This window comes from Pan troglodytes, chromosome 2 (genome assembly GCF_028858775.2).
Source record: "Pan troglodytes isolate AG18354 chromosome 2, NHGRI_mPanTro3-v2.0_pri, whole genome shotgun sequence".
Taxonomy (NCBI): Eukaryota; Metazoa; Chordata; class Mammalia; order Primates; family Hominidae; genus Pan; species Pan troglodytes.
In genome coordinates, this window is record NC_086015.1 from 66,059,213 (window position 1) to 66,078,826 (window position 19,614).

Sequence of the window (19,614 nt, forward strand, 5' to 3'; positions counted from 1 at the left end):
CTAGTATCGCTATGTTGCCCAGGCTAGTCTTGAACTGCTGGCTTCGAGCAATCCTCCTGCCTCATCCTCCCAAAATGCTGGGATTGTAGGTGTGAGTCACCTCACCTGGCCTCAATCTTTTCTTTATTTCTTTGTTTCCTTTGGAGTGTTAGTAAGCTTGAGTAGTTGTGTGTTTCATTGTGGTAAAAGATACATGAAGAGTGAATTGTGTTACAGTGAGATCAGGAATAAAGGAAGATTACACCCTGCGTGATGTGGAGCTGTCTGTTGCTAGGGGCTGATGGATGCATTCCTTTAGAACACTTTGCTGATGAGGCTGGTCTTCTGAGTTAGGTCCCTAAATGGATCTATTAGATTCACCCTCTTCTTCTTACAGCAGTGGTGGGGTTTGGGTTTTGTTCTTTTTTGATTTTTCTTTTTCTGCTCATTTCAAGGGAGACTTTTTTTCCGATGAGCTATATTTTTAGAGCCAGCAAGTGTTTTAAACAGTTGGGATAAACCACCTTTCTTGGCCCCAAATCAATACAAGTCTTCTCCCCAGAGAAAACTACTGTTAGTTTGTGCTGTTTTTCCAGACGTGAGCCTTCCCTTGCCTTAGATCTATATACTTGTGCATATACCCACAGGACACATACAATACTGAGTTGTATGACATTTTTAAAGTCAAATGTGATCACAGTGTATTTATTTTGCAACTTGATTTTCTCCTCTAACAATATATCTGAGAACTTTCAAGGCTGGTCTTGAACTCCTGGCCTGAAGCAATCCTCCTGCTTCAGTCTCCCAAATTAGTGCCTAATTTCTTCCTTCCCCCTCCGTAGGTTCTACCATTCTCCTATTTATTATGCATATCAAGTTTTTCTTTCCCCGATACCATCAATGGTGGGGCATAGATACTTGTATATTTGTCTTTGTATATGCAGCACTTGTGGCAAAGTATTAATATTCTGAATAAAGAGCTCCTTACATAATAAAACAGGAAATCATTAGAAAAAACTAAGTAAAGATTCTTTACTTACTGGTTATTTGGATTTTTTTTTTTTTTTTTGAGGCGGAGTTTCAATGTTCTTGCCCAGCCTGGAGTATAATGGTGCAATCTTGGCTCACCGCAACATCCATCTCCCTGGTTCAAGTGATTCTCCTGCCTCAGCCTCCCGAGTAGTGTGATTACAGGCGTGTGCCACCACGCCAAGCTAATTTTTTGTATTTTTTAGTAAAGATGGGCTTTCACCATGTTAGCCAGGATGACCTTGATTTCCTGACCTCCTGATCCTTCCAACTCGGCTTTCCAAAGTGCTGAGATTATAGGTGTGAGCCACTGCACCCAGCCTTGTTTGGAAATTTTTAAATGAGAACAGAAGTACCCATCCAATGGTAAAAAATAAGAAGGATCCATAAATCCAGTGTTACGAATGGTATAGGAAAATTGGTATTCTCCTGCACTGTTGATTAGAGTAAAAAAATATGTGTAATCTTTTCAGGGGATGGTTTGGCTTGAACTGCTTCTAGATATCTGTCTTAGAGGAGGGATTTTTTGCTCACTGAGGCATGTTTACATATTTTTTTAGAGGTAGTGATTTTTAACCTTTCTGGCTTGTGGAGCCCTTGAAGATTCCAGTGAAGTCCATGGTTGTGTACCGCATGAGACCAGGGCTGAAAATGGGTCTTTCAGCACGTGGTTGTAGATGGAACCATAGAAATCTGTCTGATCATTGAACTGTTGAAGTGATGGACACTGTTCAGTGAATACATGTACCACCTTCGGCAGTCTTTCAGGGGGCTTGCAGACCTGCTGGAAGCCAGATTCATAGTTCCATAAATCTGTTTTTCCCCCTTGATCAGTCATCTGACCAATGCTGTTGGTTATTTTAAAGGATAGTGAATAATAATAATAATAATAAAAAATCCCGGTGGAGCAATGCAACGTATTTTCTCCTGTGTGAGAAATAACTCCTTCATTCATTCCATAGTCATTTAATGAGTGCCTACCATGTGCTTAGCTCTGTAAGGACCCTCCCAGTGGGAGAGGTCATGATACAATATCCAGAAGAACGTTTTGTAAGGGGATCTCCACCAGAAATGATAAGATGACCTCAGGAACAGAAGAGCTGTTTTAAAGAAAAGATGTTCTAGACCAGTTGACCCAGCTAACCTTAAAAATACTTCACTGTAGAGGTTCTTCCAAGGACACTAAAGGGTCTGGTTTGGATTTATAGAACTCAGAAGCATTTAGAAGCCTTCAGTTGTTTTGGATGTGTGTTCTCAGAAATGTTTTGCACCAACCTTTTTCTTATGGAGAACCATGATGTGGCAGCATTCAGCTGTATAGTGCAAAATGCAGTTTTCCAGATAAAAGAGCGTAACTTGTCTTTGTGACAAGCTTTCTTGGAGGTCTCTGGCTGGGAGAAGAGGAGAGAATACAACCAACTAGATCTACACCTGTGTTAATTTTGCTTAGCTTAATTGCAAATTCATGACATCATCATTTCCCCGAAAACATGAGGAGGTAGAAAATACAATATCAGAAATGAGGAAAGAACTCTAATGGTAACTTTGGTTGAGAAAGTAACAAATAAACTATATTTCAGCTTTCTTGTATTTCAAAATGGGAGACATATTGCTGATTCCTAGTTGGTTTTGAATGATTTATAACCTTTTATTTGTGGCTGAGTGTTGCAGTCTATGTTGTCATGGAAATTCTATTGAATTTATAGGTCCATTTATCCAAAATGATTTTCCAGACTTCATTTCATGGTGAATCATGTGGCTGTTACTCCCAAGTACAAAGCAATTTCTAAAAAGTTTCATATTACAAAGAGCACAAACACTGTGGTAGTGATTTTTGTGTTTTTGAAATACAAATGAGTTCCAGATGCACCTAGGGACCCCTCCCCCTCCACTATGTCCAAGGCGTTAAGCTCCACTGCATTTCAGAACCAGCTTTATACATAAAATAGCCATGCAAGCAAGGAAACGTTTCATTAGAAAAGAAAGCCATTGCAGTCACCTCAAGAGAAGTTGAAATTACTGGTTTATGTGTATGGACAAAAGTGCTCTCCTGGCTGGGCACGGTGGCTCATGCCTGTAATCCCAGCACTTTGGGAGGCCGAGGTGGGCGGATCATGAGGTCAGGAGATCGAGACCATCCTGCTCAACATGGTGAAACCCCCTCTCTGCTAAAATTACAATAATTAGCTGGGTGTGGTGGCACGTGCTTGTAATCCCAGCTACTCAGGAGGCGGAGGCAGGAGAATCACTTGGACTCAGGAGGAGGAGGTTGCAGTGAGCCGAGATCACGCCACTGCACTCCAGCTTGATGACAAAGTGAGAGATTCTGACTCAAAAAAAAAAAAAAAAAGATCAACTGCTCTCCCAGTTTCAAGCTCCCTCACAGCAGACTTGATCCTCCCCGTCAAGGTTCAGTAGTGGTGTGGAAGGGAAAGAAAAACAAAGTGCTTTACCATGCCCACTGATCATGTTTCATGTTGACAGTGGGTGTAGGACAGGGTTTCTGCATCTCAGCACTATGGACATTCTGGGTGGATAATTCTTTTCTTTTCTTTTTTTTTTCTTTTGTCAACCTCCAAAGCGTGAGTAGGCACAGGAAACTCCCATGATGTGGGGGCACTATTCTTTGCATTTTGGGGTGTTTAGGAGCACCCCTGGCCTCTACCTGCTAGATCAGTGGTCCCCAACCTTTTTGGCACGAGGGACCGGTTTTGGGGAAGACAGTTTTTCCACGGACCTTGTCCGGGGTGGCGATAGTTTCAGGATGAGTCAGTTGCATTGTATTTATTGTGCACTTTATTTCTATTATTATTACATTGTAATATATAATGAAATAATTTTACAATGTATAATTGTATAATGTAGAATCAGTGGGAGCCCTGAGCATGTTTTCTTGCAACTAGATGGTCCCATCCAGGGATGATGGGAGACAGCGACAGATCATCAGGCATTAGATTCTCATTAGGAGTGTGCAACCTGGATTCCTCGCATGTGCAGTTCATAATAGGGTTTACGCTCCTGTGAGAATCTAATGGCGTCCTGATCTGACAGGAGGCAGAGCTCAGTCAATAATGTGAGCTATGAGGAGCAGCTGTAAATACAGATGAGGGGGTTAGGGACCTCTGTGCTAGATGCCTATCACCCCCTCAAAGAGTGACAACGAAAAATGTCTCTAGACATGGCCATATTTCCTCTGGGGTACAGAATCACCCCATGTTAAGAACACTGCTCTGGAAGCTTTGAACTAGGATCCTAGAGAGAACTAACAGGTAGTGCTCATTGCTAATGGAATTCTGGTGAGGATGTTGTGTGGTAGAACAGTTTTAAGTAAGTGGGCTCTACAAGCAGATGCCTAGATTTGAGTCCCAGTGTTAATTACTTCTTAGACAAGACCTACTATCTCAGCCTTAATTTCCTTCTGTATAAAATAGGAAAAATAAGAGTATCACTTCTAGAAAATAGTAGTATTGATTTAAGGAATTAATTGATGTAAAACGTTCAGAATCGGGCACATTTAAACAACCCTCCTGAGTGCTTTATGCTTGAGGCTGCCTCAGGGGAAAGGGCAGGCAGGGGCAGTGCCTGGCTCTTGTAATAGTTATTGGGCCCTAGGCTGGAGGGATTCTCTATGTTAAGGCCAGTCACTGGAACTTGCTCCGTCAAGCAGATAAGTTCAATCTGACCACACTGTCAGATTTAAAGTAGCTTATATTAAATGGAATGAATGCAAAACAGGGCAGTAAACTCGGCCCTGCTCTGTTTTGGTTTGTTTGTTTGTTTTTAATTGAAGCAGAGTCTCACTGTGTCACCCAGGTTGGAGTGCAGTGATGCAATCACAGCTCACTGCAGCCTTGAACTCCTGGGCTCACGTGATCCTCCTGCCTCAGCCTCCTGAGTAGCTAGAACTACTGGTCTATGCTATCATGCCCAGCTAGTGTTTTTGTTTTGGTTTGGTTTGGTTTGGTTTGGTTTGGTTTGGTTTTTTTGAGATAAGGTCTCGCTATGTTTCTCAGGCTGGTCTCAAACTCCTTGGCTCCAGGAGATCTCAAAAACATCCTGGCACCCAAGTATATGCCTCATAGCCCTAGTGTGCACCTTAGGTTCTACTGCCCCAAAACTTGGGATTCCTGCTGTAAAGTAGTTGAAGATAATTCCCTGTTACAGGGCAAATGAAAACAGGAAATAATTAAGGATTAGTGTACTCTGTGATTAATGATATTGCATAAAGGAAGTGTTTGAGAATGTTTATTTAAATGCCACCTTGCCTGCAAAGATACCCACTACCTACTATTCTTCAGAGCTTGGTTCCTCTAAAAATATTCTTCCAGTGAATGCCACACACTGGTTTCTTTGCCACACCCTGTGGCATGACTTATTGGGATGTTGGCTAGCCTGTGGAAATGGTTTATTTGAACCTTACTTTAAGTATCCCTTCTGGTCATAAAGAAAGTCATCAGGACATATTGTAAGAGAAAAATGAGAGCTGTTTCATCAGTTTTTACTTTTCCAAAGCAAGCGCTTAGTGAAAATGTATTACAACAGCCCCTTGAGGTGTGAGTATTACCTCTATTTCACAGAAGGGGACACTGGGCCTTAGAAATCTCCAGGCTCTTCAATATACAAATCCGGTCTTATTCTATAGCAAATACTCTTAGATCTTCATCTAATACTGCCAACTTTATGGATATTTTTCCGTATGCTGTAAGAGTGTGAACTGGGCTGTAACAGGGGCTACATTCTGCAAGGTAGAAGCCTGTTAGAAAGAAGTGAGAGAAGATGATAGAGTTCAGAGCTCAAAGAAGCCCAAAAAGTAACGGAGTTGCAAAATGGTTTTATAATGTGATACACAGACAGACATACCTGTGTATGTTTGCTTAAAACCAGTAATGATTTTAGGGGGTATATTAGTCAGGGTTCTCCAGAGAAAGAGAGCCATAGGATCGATGTCTCTCTCTCTCTCTGTCTCTCTCTCTCTCACACACACACACACACACACATGCACGCACAGAGTAACTCTGGCCTATAATTCATGAATTTTAGCTAAGTTGCTCTAGCTAAGTTGATCTTGCAGTCTTGAGTTCAAAGGCTGGAAACCTGAGCTCAATCTGTGTTGCAGTGTAGAGGCAGAATTCCCTCCTCTTAAAAAGACCTCAGGTCTTCAGCTGATTGCATGAGACCCACCCACATTATAGAGGGTAGTCAGCTTTACTTCTAAAGTCTACTGATTTAAATGTTAATCACATGTAAAAAATACTTTCACAAAAAATAACAATGATCCTTTTAAAAAGTAACTAGGAATAGAAACTTTGTTCATTAGGATAAAACAAAATACCCAGTGTTTGTGTTATGTATTTTCATGTAATATGTATAATGTATATTTATCATTTTCTCCATAATTTAAATGAATAGATCTTCTTTTGTTGAAGTATTAAAATTTTAGGCCAGAGTTACTTAGACAATGGTTTGACTTTCTTGTGGATTAAAGAGAAAGTAACATAATCTGTATTTAGCAGAACCATACCTGGAGTCACTTGGCCATTTCACAGTGATTTTGGCTTTTATTTGCACCTTTCTGAGCATTTACTCCAGCAGTTTAAATTCCTTCATTCTTTCAATATCTTGAGCCCTCCTTGCCACTGAGTTTGTTATTTATTCCAAGAGATGGCATGGACTTTGTTAGTGTTTATGGCTTTATCACTTGGCTGTCCTTGCTTCAAGCCACTTAGAGCTCCCACTCATTTTATTCATTCCAGAAATAAATTACTAGTATTTACAATGGGCAGCACTGTGCTAGGGACACAGCCTTGCACTGCACAGACTTACGTCCTGCGTGCATACATCTTTCTGTCTACAGGCAATGGCAGAATTAGAGTTAGGGTGTAGTGTGTTGAGTGTGTGCGTCCTGGCCTCCTTAATACTAGCCATTACAAAATAATTTAAAAATCATGTTAGATTAGGAGCTTATTTTACAAAATGCTTAACTCTGTCATTATCCTATGCATGTCATCAAAAAAGCAGAACTGGCAGATTCACTATGTTTGGATGTTTACTTTGCCTTCACTTCACATCTTTATTCTTAGGTACCTGTTTCTTGTCCACCACCACGTTCCCAACTGGCAGGTTAACACCAAGCTTGATTAGAAAAATACATTTCCACCTCCTCAGTTCTGTTGTCTGCTGCCTCCTATGTGATTTTTAATTCTGCTGTTGCCTTTTTGGTTACCCTCTTTATCTCGTCCTGTTTAAGTCTCATCTCCATCTGTTCTTTTCTGTAGCTTTTGCCTGTGTGTTCTTCCACTTTAATAAAAATCCCCAGCAGTATCGTGGAAATGTCTATTGAGTCTTTCAGTAGATTGCCTTCCCCCTGAGCTATCTGCGTGCTGTTTCCTTACTTACTCCATCATGATTTTTTTTCTTGGGCCACGTGTGGGGGACATGTGGGAGAAATCGCTTTTTGAGAGGAAATAAAACGTAGAGCTTTCTAAATCTACATAGAAGTTACTGCTGGGTTTTCTACTCTCATGTTGGGATCATTTCCTTTTGCTTCCATGATCACAGCAACCAGGGAGCTGACTCAGGCACACAACTATAATAGTAGGCACACAACACACCTTCTGGGAAATGCCCCCTCCTGCCCATTGCCTGTATAAGTGTAGTATTTGTTTAATAGATGCCTCACTTGACCATGAGCCATTCATTGCCTTATGCTTTTATTTCGTGATACACTCAGTCAGCTTTGGCACTCAAAAATAAAGTTAACCTTGTCTCATTAATGATATTTTAGTCTTCCTAAGTGCAGACTGTATCTTCATCTGTCATGGTGCCTTACAGACAATAGGCATTAAGCAATACTCCTGCCAATTGGAAGGAAGCGCAGTGATTAAGATCTTGAACTCTGAGATTTGAAAGACAATTTTGAAAGATAATTTTTCTGTCTCAACCCCACTTTCCTTCCTTAGGAGCTTTGTAAATTTGAAATTACAAATTTTGTAAATCCTTGGTTTCCTTGCCTATAAAATGAGAATCGTATGGATACCTACCTCACTGAGTGCCAATGAATCATAGTACAGTACCTAGCATACAGTAGGTACTTACTAAAGGTTTGAAAAACATTAACAATGTTTTAATATGATTAAAAGTATCAAAGGCTCAGGTTTTCAGATTTGTTGCTTTCTATTCATTCAACTTAACATGGACAGTGACACATGTAGGAAACCAGACATATACACATTTGTAAAGTCAAATTGCAACTGGAGTTATTTTAAATGTAAGGGAGAAGTTGCACAAGGCAGGAGAAAAGGGAAGCTAGGTGGACATTTTTTTGTCACTTTGTATGTGTCACACTAGTACCTTACAACAGTGGAGCATTGACTGTTGTCAACCCTGTACTCACAGTGTCCTTTTCACCTCCCTCCCATTACTTGATAGTATTGGGATTCATGCAGGCATTTGCCATATATGTATTTTAGGACATGTTTCCTGGTCGATGATGATGCTTTTAATGTGATTTGTTTTGCCCCTGTAAAATTCCATTTTCCAAATGTCAAATTATGCTATATGATACTCTATGTTATCCATCACCTTGATCTGGCTAGAAAAACACCTGGAGGGTTTTGCAGTCAAGACATTCCACAAGGCAGAGCTGAATGATCCATTTGGGCTAATGACTCTCACTTAGGCTTTGAAAAATTTGGCAGAACTGGTCCCATGATTGTGCCCTGGTGCAAGCAGTCTATCGGTGGCTTTTTAAGTGAGTTTCATATAGTTTGTTTCTGTGCTTGAGAATATATATATGTGTGTGTGTGTGTGTGTGTGTTTTATGTATATAATATATAGTATCTGCTATCTCATGGAACTCTACATGATGAAGGAATGTCTGTTTATACAGGATTGATTCAACTTTCCTTCCCTTGCAAAAGAGAGGCCTGCTTGGAATAGATTCATCGACCTTTAAGCTATATAGTTTTCTTAAAGAATCAAACCCAAAGTATTCTATTTCAACTATGTTTGGAAAATACTGAGTTAAAGTTACTAAGTCTTCGAATAACCTTTGAACCAGGACTTAAATGGCCAATTCTAGGGATAGGGCAGGGAAAATGTAGGATGAGCCCAAAACATCTGTGCTTGATAGGAGTTACTAAAAAATAAAAAAATAGGAGAACGTGGCAGAGTGACAGGGAAATAGTTTTGAAGGGTCTCCTACTGGGCAAATCTGGGACAATCTGAGCATCAAAATACATAATGTTAGTAATGGAATCTGATAATGGATTGAATAAATAGAAACAAAAATAAACAAGTCCATATGGATGTAAATGAATGAATGAATAAGTGAATAAACTGCAGTGCAGGGAAAGCAATTCCTTACTCTAGAATGCCATTAATGAATATAGAAGGAATGGTGGAGTTAGAAAGTCACCCAAGGATACTAAAGTAGTGAGTCAACATTAAATGAGGAGCAGGATATTTATCTCATGCCAAAGTATCTCTCTACAAAATACTTTTTAATTATGAAAGGAAAATTAATAACATTATAGTGGAGAAGCCCAATAGATAGCACCTTAGCCACATGATCAAGATAAATACCTCCAATAGCGGGATAAACCCGCATAAATGTGCTTGCTGATATGATGCACGGAGAAGATATAAGTTTTTTTTTTTTTTGAGACTGAGTCTCACTCTGTTGCCTTGGCTGGAGTGCAGTGGCGCAATCTCGGCTCACCACAACCTCCGTCTCCCAGGTTCAAGTGATGCTCCTGCCTCAGCCTCCCAAGTAGCCTCCCAAGTGGCAGGCACCTGCCACCGCACCTGGCTAATTTTTGTATTTTTGTAGAGACAGGGTTTCACCATGTTGGCCAGGCTGGTCTCAAACTCCTGACCTCAAGTGATCCATCCACCTTGGCCTCACAAAGTGCTGGGATTACAGGTGTAAGCCACCACACCCAGCTGACAAACCTCAATTCTATGAAATTTCTGCCCTGTACGCTTCTAATTGTCAGAGTAAAGAAAGAGGCTCAGTAACTGTTCCAGATGAAGATGGGGTTGGAAGAGGTCAGTGTAAAAAGACAGGACAACTAAATACAAAGTTTGATCCTAGATTGAATTCTGGACTGAGAACCAGAAAATGATCTGTAATGGACTTTATTTGGGCACTTGCCAAAACTTGAAAATGGTCTGTGAATTAGATAATAGTATTGTATTAATGTGAAGTTTGGTAATTCTAATAATTATTCTGTGATTATGTAAGAGAGTGTCCTTATTCTTAGAAATTACACACCTAAGTATTTAGTGTTAAAGGGGCCTATTATCTCCCATTTGCTCCCAAATGATTGAGGAAAAAAAGTGAGTGTGTGTGTGTGTGTGTACAGAGAGAGCGCAAAAGAGGTATAGTATAAATAATTGGTGATACTGGGTAAAGGAGATAGGGAACAGTTAATAGATCCCTTTATTGCTGGATTTTCCAGATCTTTTTTTCTTTTTTTCTTTTCTTTTCTTTTTTTTTTTTTTTTTGAGACAGGATCTTGCTCTGTCACTCAGGCTGGAGTGCAGTGGAGCCATCAGTAGCCTCAATAGCCTCAACCTCCTGGGCTCGAGCAATCCTCTCACCTCAGTTTCCTGAATAGGTGGGACTACACTCACCACTCCTGGCTAATTTTTTGTAGAGATGAGGTCTCACTGTGTTGCCCAGGCTGGCCTCAAACTCCTGTTCTCAAGCAGTCCTCCCACTTGGACCTCCCAAACTGCTGGGGTTACATGCATGAGCCACATTGCACCTGGCCCCAGATCTTTTCTTCAGCTTACGTACACCACGTTTCTTCATAGAAGGATTGCTGTAGAGTGAGCATCACTTAGATTAACATTACTAGAAAGAACACACTTTGGGGAATATTGAAGGGAGGGCTCTGGGCTCTAGAGCCCAGAATGTTGAAGGGAGGGCTCTGGGCACAGTTCATTTTGAGGATAAAATTGATGGTAGCTACCCCAAACACCTGCCAAAGGTGTTTTTGGAAAATAGTTTCCAGCCTCTGTCCAAACTTGGACATCACCACCGCTGACAAAGTATGTTTCAATTCACGCATGTCCAATTCACTCAGCAAAACCTCATCTACTTATTCTTACATTTTAGACACTTCAAATATTACCGTAATTCGTTAGGCTACAACTTGAGAAAAATAGTAAGAAAAATAGATATTTCAGACCTGTGCTACTGTCCTTTTTATGAGACATTTTATTATCCAGATGGGTGGAGCTGTGACCCAAACACATTTTCTAAAAATGTATTTTTTTACCCACTTGTAAATGAAAATGCCCTTGAAGAGGTCTTAAAGTATTTTGTATCACACACTATTCGGGTGATGCATTAAACAATGCTGCTCCTGCACATGGGCTGAAGTATAAGAAAGCCTTCTGTGAACCTACTTAATTTGAGGGCCTGAGTTTTAAAGAGAAAGTGAAGTGTAATTTTCTGAATACACCTGTGTTAAGTTTCTTTCTTGGGTTAGTAGTATTGTATCCAAAGCAATTCACCTAATATTAAACCATTCTAATCTGCACCTTATTGAATGGATTTTTCTCTAAAAATTCATGATGTCTAAAGCTGTCCAAACCGTAAGGCAACACATTTGTAAGAAACTGCCAGAATTGGTGCGAATTTACAGTCTTAGGAAAAAGAATTACCTTTAAGAAAGAAAACTCTCCAAAAGAAAACTACCCATCCTTCTCCCATGTACTTAGGTATCAGAATTTTTCTAGGAAGTGTCCTGATTTGGGCTACCTGATTGCCCTCTTCACAAAAGAAATGCCTTTGTATTCTTAGCATTTGAGTTAATTCAGTCATCAGAACTCTGTTTACCTTTGACCTATATTTAGCTTTTCCTGCTGGGACTTTATTGTTCACCGTCAAATCTCTAAATCTCTCTGGGGTGTGGTTGTTCAGTCTATTACAGAAAATAGCATCACGCCTTTTGGAAAAGTAGGGAAATAGAGGTCATGAAAGAACTAATTATATAGAAGATACTGTTTTCTGTAAGGAGTACCATCATTCTAGATGATTCAGTGGAATCACACTCTTACTAGAAATGTTAAGATGTTTGCCAAATGTTAATCTTAAAATATGATGATGATGATGATGATGACCAGGCGCAGTGGTTCATGCCTGTAATCTCAACACGTTGGGAGGCCAGGGTGGGCGGATTGCTTGAGCTCAGTTATTCTAAACCAGCCTGGGCAACATAGTGAGACCCTGCCTCTAAATATATATATATATATATATATATATATAAACTAGCCCCATATGGTGGTGTATACCCGTAGTCCCAGCTGCTTAGGAGGCTGAGGTGGGAGGATCGCTTGAGTCCAGGAGGTCAAGGCCGCAGTGAGCCATGATCATGCCATTGCACTCCAGCCTGGGTGACAAAATGAGACCCTATCTTAGAAAAAACTACATATGTATATATGGTGATGATGATGGTGATTTGTTGAGCATCGATGAGGTCTAACCATGGTGTTTCATGTTATACGCTACGTTAACTTATTTGAGCCTCACAATTAGCCCAGTAAGTGGAAATACTTGACTTTATGCCTAAGAAAGCTGGTGCTTGCAAGTAAATAAGGAAGCTGGAATAGGAACCCAGGTCTGGTTTTTTTTGTTTGTTTGTTTGTTTGTTTGTTTGTTTTAATCAGTGTGGAGGCTTCTGGGGATACCCAGTGGTTCATTTTTGTTCTCTACATCTTTTTTTTTTTTTTTCGAGACAGAGTTTTGCTCTTGTTGCCCAGGCTGGAGTGCAATGGCATGACCTCGGCTCACCGCAGCATCTGCCTCCCAGGTTCAAGTGATTCTCCTGCCTCAGCCTCCCGAGTAGCTGGGATTGCAGGCATGCACCACCATGCCTGGCTAATTTTGTATTTTTTGTAGAAACGGGGTTTCTCCATGTTGGTCAGGCTGGTCCCGAACTCCCGACCTCAGGTGACCTGCCCGCCACGGCCTCCCAAAGTGCTGGGATTACAGGCGTGAGCCACTGCATCCAACTGTTCTCTGCATCTTTTTAAATGTCAAAATGTGTGCCAGCATTAAAGTTGTATAATGATTCTGAGTTGACTTACCTGTGTTCTGCTTTTTGAATAAGAAATTCTAGTCAGGCCCAGTGGCTCACACTTGTAATCCCAGTGTTTTGGGAGGCTGAGGCATGCAGACTGCTTGAGGCCAGGAGTTTGAAACCAGCCTGGACAACAAGGCAAAACCCTGTCCTTACAGAAAATACACAAATTAGCTGGGTATTGTGGCATGCACCTGTAGTCCCAGCTACTCAGGAGGCTGAAGTGGGAGGATCTACTGAGCCTAGGAGATGGAGGCCGCAGTGAGCCGTGGTGGCTGCCACTGCATTCCAGCCTTGGCCACAGAGTGAGAGTAAGTTTGTTTGTTTGTTTGTTTAAAAAAAAACAAACAAACCGTAATGCTAGCCAAATGTAAGAGAAGATATTTAAGGTTGGGATGAAAGCACATGGATTTTGGATTCTCTCTGATGTGTAATAGTAGGCAAATTATCATCAAATTTCTGAAGCACTATTTTCTCATCTATAGCTGAGTATAGTAATTTCTGCCCTAATTTTTTTTACAGGGCTTAAGAGGATTAAGAAAAATAATGTGTGGGTTAGCTTTTTGCAAAAAGGTGGTTAACTCCATTAAAATTTTGCTTCTTAATAGGGAAATTTCACCGTGACCTGGCTATTAGAGGACTAGAAGGCATTGGTTTTACTTATTTTGGGTGGCATGAATGCATTGTAGTTATGTGAAAAGATGGGATATATTCTGACATATCTAGGGGTAAAATGACATGATGTCTGGGTTTGTTCTAAAATATGTTAGCAAAGGGCCGGGTGTGGTGGCTCATGCCTGTAATCCCAGCAGTTTGGGAGGCCAAAGCAAGCAGATCACTTTAGGTCAAGAGTTCAAGACCAGCCTGGTCAACATGGTGAAAGCCCATCTCTACAAAAATACAAAAATTAGTGGGCATGATGGCAGTTGCCTGTAATCCCAGCTATTCGGCTGAGGCAGGAGAATCGCTTGAACCTGGGAGGCGGAGGTTGTAGTGAGCTGAGATTGAGTCACTGCAGTCCAGCGTGGGCAACAGAGCGAGACCTTATCTCAAAAAAAAAAAAAAAAAAAGTTAGCAAAGGAAAAATATGAATAGGTGAATAAATTTGGCAAAATCTTATTAGCAACTGGAGAATATACATTTATGGTACTATTCTCTCAACTTTTTATTTATGTTTGAAAATTTTCCTAATACATTTTTTTAATTGTTCTTACAGATGCAGATTTTCTTTTACAATCCAGATGACTTTGACAGCTTTCAAACCGCAATTTCTGAGAACAGAATAATCGGAGCCATGGCCATATTTTTTCAAGTAAGTTAACAGTGGCTGAAGTACTTCAACCAAAGAATTCTTTGAGTATTTTTTTTAATTGGCCGAATTGTTTCATGTTTAATGAATGCATCTGTTTTCTAGTTCACACCTGTCCAAATGAAAGATATTTCATATTGTCTAATGTGTGATTTAAAATGTAAATAAGTATGTTTCGAAACATAATGAAAATTTTTGCATGAATTACTCTGATTTTATTGCTACTTGACTGGTGCACAGATTGAAGAACACATTTATCATCTAAGTTACTTCGCCGCTGAAGCATTTTGAACAGGTTCCTTCAGCATATTAAGAGACTGATATAAAAAAAAGGTGTTTTTTTGAGCAACTTTAAAATTTGACATTACTTGCAAGTAGGTTAATAAATAGCATCCATCACTTTTCTAAAGAGACCCCCTCTCTTTCCCTCTCAGAAATCCCCATAGTAACTAAAGTTTTTGTTGCAACTATCTCTGTGTTGGTACATTTATGAACTCTTATCCTTCCGTCCTCTCTTTTAATATGATTGTGTTGATGAATGCTCATAACTCAGTGTTGATTCTGCACCTAGAATCCCAGCATTGCATCCTTCGATAAAATAATGCTGTTCAGGCTTTTTGATAAGTCAAATCAAAGTAGTGTTGATCAGTGAGTGCCTTGAGCAACTTGCCTGTAGGAGACCTTGGTGCTTTTTAGTGTGTAAGGTAGTCTGAGTAGTAGGCATCTGTGATTTGTCTTTCAGTATTAAAGTTGACCTAGCGACTACATAAAGGTGTTCATTTCACCAATGAGTCTCTGTTGGAAAATGAAGTCTTTTTGACAACTAAAGGAATGTTAAAGACATAAGAGCCTTCTCCAACACGTCTTTGACGTCTGCCTTTTTGAGCAAGTTTGTCATTGAGGTGGAGCCATTCTTGTTTGGAGTATGTTAATTTCACCACCCTTTTCAATGGGTGACACATGAGTGACAGTTTTCTCCCTTTTAACTACCTTTCTCCCTTTTCTCAAGGGAGATAAAGGCTCAAATGAGAGATCAGATATGAAAATTTGAAAAGCTTGATATTCTACCTAGAATAAGAACAATGGTTGTCATTGGTGATTATGGCACTGGTTTTCAAACAGTGGGTTCTATCTTACTGTTGAGCCATGAAATTATTTCAGTAAGTTCTGATCAGCATTTTAAAAACAGTGACATAGAATAATATAGAATAGGAAATAAGTCAGAAAATATCAGTAAAATATAGTAAAGGTAAATGTATTTATAGAATTTGTTTATGCACAGTAAAGCATACTGGGTGTGTGCTGGGTCATGATATAATGTGTATTGCTTACTGTGGGTCGTGGTCAAGTATTTTGGAAGTTGTCTGTTTATGCTATGTATTGGTCTAATTTACCCATTGTTCTCCAACACATCTCTTTTTCCTGATTACTTTTCATGAACACAATAGAGCATAGTGTTTTAAGAGCTTATTCACTGGAGTCAAGATACTTGCTTTTGAATTCCATGATTTCTACAGTGTAATGATAATGTAGTTATTTAAACTTTTCAATCTCAGTATCCTTATCTGTGAAGTAGAGAGAACAGCTAATACATCATGTCGATTGTAGTGGTAATTAAAGGACTTCCTAGTATGGCTCCTGGAACTTAGTGGACACTTGGAAATTCCCAAATAGTATGCATCTATAGCCCTCCATGTTTCTGTGGGATGGAGACCCCATGGTATACATATTATCTTTTTATGAACAGAAGTATGTTCTGGACACTGCCCTGTTGGCAGATGACTTGAGTTCTGTCTGGACCCCTTCGATTCTTTTTTTTTTTTTTTTTGAGATGGAGTTTCGCTCTTGTTATGCCCAGGCTGGAGTGCAGTGGCGCTATCTCAGCTCACCACAACCTCCGCCTCCTGGGTTCAGGTGATTCTTCTGCCTCAGCCTCCTGAGTAGCTGGGAATTACAGGCATGTGCTACTATGCCCAGCTATTTTTTTTTTTTTTTTTTAGTAGAGGCAGGGTTTCTCCATGTTGGTCAGGCTGGTGTTAAACTCTCAACCTCACGTGATCCGCCTGCCTCGGCCTCCCAAAGTGCTGGGATTACAGGTGTGAGCCACTGCGCCCAGCCCCCTTCTGTTCTTAAACTGTGATTGGTTTGCGTTTGGTAGCACTGGGACCACACAAACTGCTCTTAAACAGTTCCCACGTGCCTGGCTAACACCTGGTTTTCTGTCATCGTTCCCTTAGCATGCTGCTTTTCATGCAGCTGGACCTCTGCTCCTGTGGACCTGCCGTCAGATCCACCCTCGCTTCCTTCTCTGTCATGCCAACCTGTGCTCAGACCTCCAAGATTCTACTTCATAGGGAACCTTTCTTAAATGAAAATTTTAAAAAAACTTTTTAATGTTTTTATGAGTACTGGAAGGACTAGTTTATAGCATGCTCTATCCAAACACTTTCTATTTTTTTCAGCTCTATAAACTCTTGTTAAATATAAGACCAATTAGAATTTTAGGCAGGCAAGACACATTGGTGTGCAAATCAACAAAATACCTCACTGTGAAATCTAGGTTTTGAATTTTTAAAGTATTTCGAGGACACGACTACTAGTTTGCATATAAAGATATTTAATGTACACTTCATTTGTTAGGTCCTTTTCTAAATTTGGCTTGCTATCCTATAGACACAAATTAGAGGTCAGATGATAAAAAATAGAACATAATTAGAGGCCGGGCGCGGTGGCTCACACCTGTAATCCCAGCACTTTGGGAGGCCGAGGCGGGCGGATCACTAGTTCAGGAGATCGAGACCATCCTGGCTAACACGGTGAAACCCCATCTCTACTAAAAATACAAAAAATTAGCCGGGCGTGGTGGCGGGCACCTGTAGTCCCAGCTACTCAGGAGGCTGAGGCAGGAGAATGGCGTGAACCTGGGAGGCAGAGCTTGCAGTGAGCCGAGATCGCGCCATTGCACTCCAGCCTGGGCGACAGAGTGAGACTCCGTCTCAAAAAAGAAAAAAAAGAACACAATTTTACATAGATAGCAGCTGTATTAAGCTGCTTCCTTTGTCTTTCTTATTTATTTATTTAGATACAAGTCTCCCTGTTGCCCAGGCGGAAGTGTAGTGGTGCAATTATGGCTCACTACAGCCTCCAACTCCTGGGTTCAAGGGGATCCTCCTGCAACAGCCTCTTGAGTAGCTGGGACTACAGGTGCAGGCCACCATGTCTGGCTAATTTTCTTATTTTTTTGTAGAGACAAGGTCTTGCTTTGTGGCCCAGCCTAGTCTGGAACTCCTGGGCTCAAGTGATCCTCCTGCCTCAGCCTTCTAAAGTGCTGGGATTATAGGCATCAGCCACTGCGCCCAGCCCCTTTGTCTTTCTTGTAAGCACACACGTGCTTATATGCTTGAATTCTCACTATGTCATGCAATGCAAATAAAAAAAATTGTTACTTGAATTTGGCATTCTAGTTAGATCTCATTTTTTTATTTTTTTGCTCTCTATAAGAATGATAAATTTGAGAGTTTGATATTTCTTCCCAAAATAGAGAAATCTTGGTGTATATTTCCAAATTCAAACCTGGCATCTTACATTTTGGTATTGAAGAACGGTTTGTCATCTATCTATTCAACATCTATTCGATGCCAGGAGTGGTACTAGTTTCTATGTTAAGCATAATAAACACAATCTTCTCCTGTGCACTAGAACCTCACTGTCATGGTCCCACAAATAACGGCCAAAAAGAGTTGAACTCCTCTACTTGTAAAAAGGGTATACTCTGACTTGGTGCTTATAAACCCACATATTCATTATTCAGAGTGACACAAAGAGAATGACCCAAAAGCCCAGGCCTAGGCAAGGCCAAGTTCTGCAGAGATACCAGTAGTCCAGATGCTGATTTACTTCATGTACTAGAAGAATTTTTTTTACTGTTTCAATTTTTCACTATCCATGCTTCTTTTTTTGTTCTCAACATGTGCCCATTATTCCTGGTAATTTTGGCTTTCTCTCTGCCTTTGCTGTGCTTAGATATGATGAAGTTCATAATGTTGCCCCCCAAAAGCACCAAAATAGGCACAAACCTAGCAGACATCTGGTTGTCCAATGAACCCTTACATTGGCCTAGAGTAGTGGTTACTTGCACTGTGCCCCATTGTGGCTCACAGGCATGATTTGTTGAATTTACACAGTGTTTATGATTCTTTTCTTCAGTTAAATATGGAAGGTTTTACACAAAATGTCTTGATGATGTAGCAGTAATCGAGATGTGTCTAGTGGCTACTTTGGAGGGAGTGTGTGTTCCCATTGCAACAAAATCATCAAGCAGTCTTATTCATGTGTTCACATCAACGTGATCTTAAGATCATGATGACTGGCCCGGACCCCAGTAACTCTGAATGGCAGCTGATATATTTTGGTAACAGATAAGAGTTGAGGGTCAGTCTCAGTGCTGAAAGATGATGAGCCAGGTCTGCTGTTGAGCACAAGTGAAGGAAGGAAGAACAACCTCCATGTGTGGAAGACGGTGAATCAGGGCAGCCACATCTTGGCCCAGACAGCTCTAGAAGGTGCGCTCCCTTTGTAGCCACTGGTTAAGTGTAATATTATAATTTTCCATCACATGGTAGTAATGTGTCTGGAGGAAGGATCACCTTTTTCTAAATCACGCAGATCACCTTTGGGTTTGTTCCCTATCGAAAGCATAGGGGAACAAGTAAGAGTAAAGTTTGCTTTTAAAGGATTTAAAACATAAATTTAAAATAAAAGTATTGTCAAGGGATAGAGGAATTTGTTGTTAAAACACTCAAGAGAATAAATACTTGTTTAGTTGATTTATGTAAGTACAGAAACTAAAATAATTATTTTTTATTTGTTAAAGTAAAACTTCTGTTCTCTACTGTCAACCTAATTTGAATGCCTATGAAAATATAAAATATCAGAAGTTATTATTTGGTTGGTGCAATAGTAATCGCGGTTTTTACTATTACTTTTTTTTTTTCTTCCTTTTTGTGGAGAACGGGGTCTCACTATGTTGCTCAGGCAGGTCTTGAACTCCTGGGCTCAAGCTGTGCTCCTGCCTCTGCCTCCCTAAGAGCTGGGATTACAGGCATGAACCATCGTGCCCGGCTTTGCCATTACTTTTAAAGGCAAAAACCGCAATTACTTTTGCAGAAACCTAAAATGCTGTTTCAAAATATTGTGTGATTCTGA

General features: G+C 40.3%; 1 protein-coding gene across 2 annotated transcripts in view; it reads left to right on the top strand.

The window, feature by feature from the left end:
• The window catches only part of PTPRG (protein tyrosine phosphatase receptor type G), a 733,384-nt gene that overhangs the window by 500,910 nt on the left and 212,860 nt on the right, over positions 1-19,614 (top strand). For both annotated transcript variants that reach the window (XM_516564.8, XM_001174413.7), the window contains exon 5: positions 14,317-14,412. In XM_516564.8, the coding sequence (XP_516564.3) occupies positions 14,317-14,412 (96 nt within the window). The remainder of the gene's footprint in view (positions 1-14,316; positions 14,413-19,614) is intronic.